This window comes from Euprymna scolopes, chromosome 1, assembly GCF_053919585.1.
Source record: "Euprymna scolopes isolate OS-2025 chromosome 1, ASM5391958v1, whole genome shotgun sequence".
Lineage (NCBI taxonomy): Eukaryota > Metazoa > Mollusca > Cephalopoda > Sepiida > Sepiolidae > Euprymna > Euprymna scolopes.
The window spans coordinates 20,741,291-20,746,717 of record NC_136482.1 but is presented as its reverse complement, the minus strand read 5'-3'; the positions used below and the strand labels follow the sequence as shown (position 1 = coordinate 20,746,717).

General features: G+C 37.3%; 1 protein-coding gene across 1 annotated transcript; it reads left to right on the top strand.

The window, feature by feature from the left end:
• Positions 1–2,459: 2,459 nt before the first annotated feature.
• On the top strand, positions 2,460–2,978 carry LOC145279944 (uncharacterized). The gene has a single exon (XM_080131547.1). The coding sequence runs from the start codon at positions 2,460–2,462 to the stop codon at positions 2,976–2,978; it is 519 nt and encodes a 172-aa protein (XP_079987673.1).
• The last annotated feature ends 2,449 nt before the right edge of the window (positions 2,979–5,427 follow it).

Sequence of the window (5,427 nt, the reverse complement as noted above, 5' to 3'; positions counted from 1 at the left end):
CACACATATGAACTGATTAAAAATAAACTATGAATGTACAAAATGTTTAACCATTTTTTTTCAATTTTAAACCTTCTTGACCCCTGACAAACTATTTTAACCGGTTAAAAACCGTCCATAAAAATCCAATAATTTGAGGCCCCTAGCGGCGGTCTGTGACTTTTAGTTACAGAGGAAATAGAGTTTGAAAATATGGAGACAAAAAACAGACAGACAGACATAGTGTCTTTTATATATTAGATATACCTAATATATATTTAAATCTATATGCAGATTTCATAAATAAAGTTTCTTTCCTAAAACTGCCCGCCTGCGGAACTCTGCTTCTATTGGCCTGCTTTCTAACATAATTTTCTTCAAGTGCATTGTAAACATTTTCTTTTTGAGCCGTCCGCTAAAATAATCGAATTCTACTTAATTTTCATCATTAACAAACACTACGCTGTTGTCTCAGTGACCACCATACACTCATTAACCTTTATCCTCAAGTGGCCTTCGGGCATTGATATGTTTACTGTAGTGGAAAAAATATCCAGCTTCATTAAGAACAGACACGCTCATTTGAAAAAATAATTCAGCTTTAATTACTATGCACGCGTACAATTGTTTCGGCACTTTACACATATTATTTATATATAATTTTCTACATGTATATTTTTATTATTCTCATGATTTTATTCTTATATATGCGCTGATGAGCTGCTCAGTTCTGCAGAGTTACAATTATTTAACTATAATATACTTATACTAGCAGGGCTACCCGGCGTTGCTCAGAATTACGAATGACGAAGTTGCGTTTGAATACACCTGCTATATACATTTTTATCCCAGGCAATTTAAAGCATATTAATGTTACTCCTCCCGGGCAACGCGGCCTTGTAATATACTTGTTCTATCAAAAACACGACCTTCAATAACACCGTATAGATTTTCTTGTATAAAATTGAATAACAAAACACAATGATATTTTATTGTAAATACCCGTCTTTTAAAAAGTGTTGTAAGTGATTAGGCTATTTAAAAATTCGGGAAATTCGCAGTAGATTATCTTAAATAAAATAGTCTAACAAACATATTAGTATCGTATAACAAATATTAATATTACTTTTCTTGGGCAATGCAGCCTTTAAACATACTTGCTCTATCAAAGAGACGACCATCAATAACGCCGCATAGATTTTCTTGTATAAAATTGTATAAAAACACAATGACACTTTATTGTAAATGCCCTTCTTAAAAAAGAAAAAGTTTAAATGATTACGATTAAAAAAAAATACCTGTGATTTGCGTAACTTAGTTGCCAATAAAAAAGTGGCCTTTGTTTTGAAACAAAAACCGAAAGTATTTGCTTAAAGGGAAATAAATTATAGTTTAATATGAGACTTTCGTTTTTAATCGCAACTCTTTTCAGATATTAATAATTGAAAATAAATTAAATCAAATATAAACTGAATTAAAAATAAACTAAATAAATACATTTTAAATATTATTTCTAAATAGAAATTAGATTCCGTTACAGCAAATAATTAGGAAGATAGAGATAATTATAAAAATAGATTTTCTTTAATGTAATATGCAAATAAGGTTACTCATTCAGTGCAGATTTCGTTTGCAAAATACTATATATAACAATGACGCATAAAATTGAATGTGAAATTTCTTTTGAAAGAAATAGCCTTTAACGGATTTGTATATAGATCAGAAAAGTTGTACATACAGATCTTCTTTACAAGAAATAGCGTAAAACGGATTTATATATTTCTTTGACCATGGAGAGTTTTACACACAGACAGACACACACACATACACACACGAACGTGTGGGTCAGGACTATGACATACGGGGTGCACTTGGCCGTTATGATATCGATAAAGTTAACAATAATGGTTTACTTTTACTGCAGCTTTGTTCGGAATTTAATCTTGCTATGTCTAATACATTTTTCTACAAAAACTTAAGTTTAAAGTCACATGCCCCCCCCCTGATCAAAGCATGGGCATATAATCGATTTTATACTCATACGTTAAAATGAGATGAGAAACATGTGCAATGTGCGCGTCGTGCTGACTGTGAAACCTATCACAAGTTGGTACGTGGAAAATTTAAGCTCTGCATTCGTAGAAAGATTCGAATGGCAGGGGTTAGGGTTCCAAAACGTGTTGATGTCTCTAAACTAAGAGATCCTGCAATTTGAATTTGATGACACCTAGGAAACTTTTAAATATCAGGTATATGCTTCTGGGGTGGAGATACTTCGTCTAAAGAAGTCTGTACACAAAGACTGGTTTGATGATTATGATCAAGATATAAAGGTTCTCTTGGAGGAGAAAAAGGTTCTCTATGAGAAACTTTTGAATGAAAATCTCTGAAACAGAACAGTCATCGAAAGAAAATACAAGGAGCATAAGGCAGTTCTACAGAGAGAGCTTAGGAGAATGAAGAATATGTGGTGGTTCAATATGTCTGCAGAGGTTCAATCTGCTTACGACCGGAAAGACACCGAAGACCTATATAGTCTTCTTAAGCAGGGTTTTGGCCAAAAGTCTGCTCCTTTTGTACCTTTAATGTCCAAAGATAGGTCAATTCTCATCAAAGATCCAGATAAAATCAAGGAGCGATGGATGAAGCACTTTGCTTATTTGTTTTTCAACACATCGACTGTCGATGAAAATGTCATTAGTGACTTGCCTCAGCTTGACATTCTTCATCACATGGATAAGTTACCCTCACTCGTTCAGGTTGTCTGTGCTATGGGGAGGATAAAGGCTGGGAAAGCACTAGTCTGCATTCCCATTGAGCTACTAAAACATGGAGGGATGCATATAGCCAATTCATTACACACGTTGATCAAAAAGTCTTGGCTGTGTTCACCAGTACCACAGGATTGGATAAATCGCCTATTAGTCACTCTCTATAAGGGGTGTGGGGAAAATAGGAACGGACATATACATGGGCAAAGTTTCATTTCATTCGGATAAAACACTAAGAAACGGGGCTTAATTAGAGTTGGGGCCCGTTAGTAAAGCGCCCACGTGTCTGCTTGTCATACGTGTTGGACAGTAAAAAGAAAAAGCAAGATGGCGTCTGTGATATTTAACAGAAACGGTGTTGTGTAATCTCGTGATATTCACGTGGATGAATGTAATATAAAGCAGGTCTCTTGGAGGTATGAGGGAGGGGAGAGCTTTGGCTGTTCAGACGCTAAACAGGTGACGTTACAAGACAGATGGTTACTCAATGCATTGAGACGAGTGAAGGAGGTTCCAGTTCTACAAGAGGAAAGGATCAAAGTCTGACTGCGATCACCACCGCGAGATAACGATTTTTGAATCGGCATGGAAGATGCTGGCGAGAGTCTTCTTGGATAGGCTCATTGAAAACATATGTCCGTTAATCATTCCTGAGTCGCAATGCGGTTTCACTGAGGGTAGGGGAACTGTAGATATGATAGTTACTGCAAGGCAGCTGCTTGAAAAGTGCATCAAACAACAGTTGCCATTTTATCAAGTATTCGTGGACCTCATAAAGGCGTTCGATACTGTAAACAGACAGGCCTTATGGGTAATTCTTGGGAAGATTGGATGTCCTCCTACCTTTGTCAGGATGCCTCAAGAACTCCACAGAAATATGAAGACTGGTTTTGCATACAACGGGCAACTATCTGGGGAATTTGCCGTTGACAACGGTGTGAAACAGGGTAAAATTCCGGATCCTACTCTATTCTCAATTTACTTCGCAGTGCTTCTTGCATACGCACTTAAGGATTGCGATAAAGGTATCTTTTTCTGCTTTAGGACTACTGGCAAAGTATTTAATCTAAGAAGATTTAATGCAAAGTCACAAACATTTCGAGGTCTAGTTAGAGAACTACTCTATGCTGATGATGCTGATTTTGTGTCTCATTCGGAGCACGATATACAAAATATAGTGAATTCTTTTTCTAGCAGCATGTGACGCCTTTGACTTAACATTAAGAAGACAAAAGTGATATTCACCCTTGCACCTGGCGCTCCGTGCATTGAACCAAACATCTATGCCGGGGGGGAATAAATTGGATGTTGTGGACACATTTGTGTACTTGGGTAGCACAATCTCCATAGATAGTTCTCTGGGTGCAGAGGGCTAGCATGGCATTTGGAACACTAGAAAAGCGGTTGTGGTGTGATCGTGACATCTCTGTCAAAGCCAAGATCAGCGTTTACTTGTGCTTTCTGTTTTGCTTTACTCATCTGAATGTTGGACAACATAACGTCAGCACTTGAAGCAACTCGAGAGATTCCATCAGAAATGCCCCTGACGAGTTGTAAATGTGAAATGGCAGTCACTGACACCTGACACGGTTATTCTTGGGAAAGCTGGGTGTTTGAGCATCGAAGCAATTGTGACGAGGAACCGGTTGCGCAGTGTAGGTCACGTTGTTCGAATGGAGGATGTGAGGCTGCCTAAGCAGTTGTTTTATGGCGAACTAAAGACTGGGAAACGTCCTTAACATCGACCAAAGAAGCGTTTCAAGGATTGTATAAAAGACGATCTTAAACCTTTTAAGATTCCTGTTCAGAACTGGGAGACCCTAGCAGAATGGAGGAGGATAGTTGGAAAGCGGTTCTGAATTTTTTTGCAAATCATGCTAAATTCAAGAGAAGCCTTTGGAAGGAGAACGTGTCGGTTTTGCTCATGGACTTGAAGAGCTAGAAATGGCTTGTAATCGCGTGCTCCCTTCAAAAGCAGCTTACATTAACCATAAAAAACGCATGCCACGAGCAAAGTGAGCAAAAAAAAAAAAAAGAAGAAAAATTGGAGCCAGAAGTGAAACAAGTTTTAATGCACAACTTGTCTGCCATATGTGTGTGGCGGACTGTGCAAGTCTAATGCTGGCCTGAAAAGTCATCTTGGGGCTCACGGACGGGGTTTAGGTGTCACTGAGGACTGACCTGATAACTATGATGAGGTTGGTGGGGAGCATTTAGATGGCTAACGTCTGTAAAGACGATGCAATTTGTATATGTGTGTGTGTTTTCAAAACACATTTTCTCTACGTATAAATGTTCTTCATATTCCTGTACATGTATTTACCGTACACTTTTCCCCTCCTCCCTCCCCCTCTCTCTACATATTTTATGCATCTGTGTAGACTTGTGTATGCATGTGCATGTGTGTATACGTGCATGTATATTTATGGATATATGTATATATGCATGTATATGTGTACACGTTTATGCATGTGTGTATGTGTGTATGTGTATGTATAAACCCTGTGTATCGCTTTATTGCAGGTCAATATTTTTTAAATTTTGAAAATTGCTATGAAACGTAGAGAATTGAAATTTGGTACACTGGAAGAGCATAACAAGGTGTCTTATTTCTTTGATTTTTGTGTAATTTGAACTAATATTTTGGAAGTTATGCTAATTTTTTCTATTTTCTGGT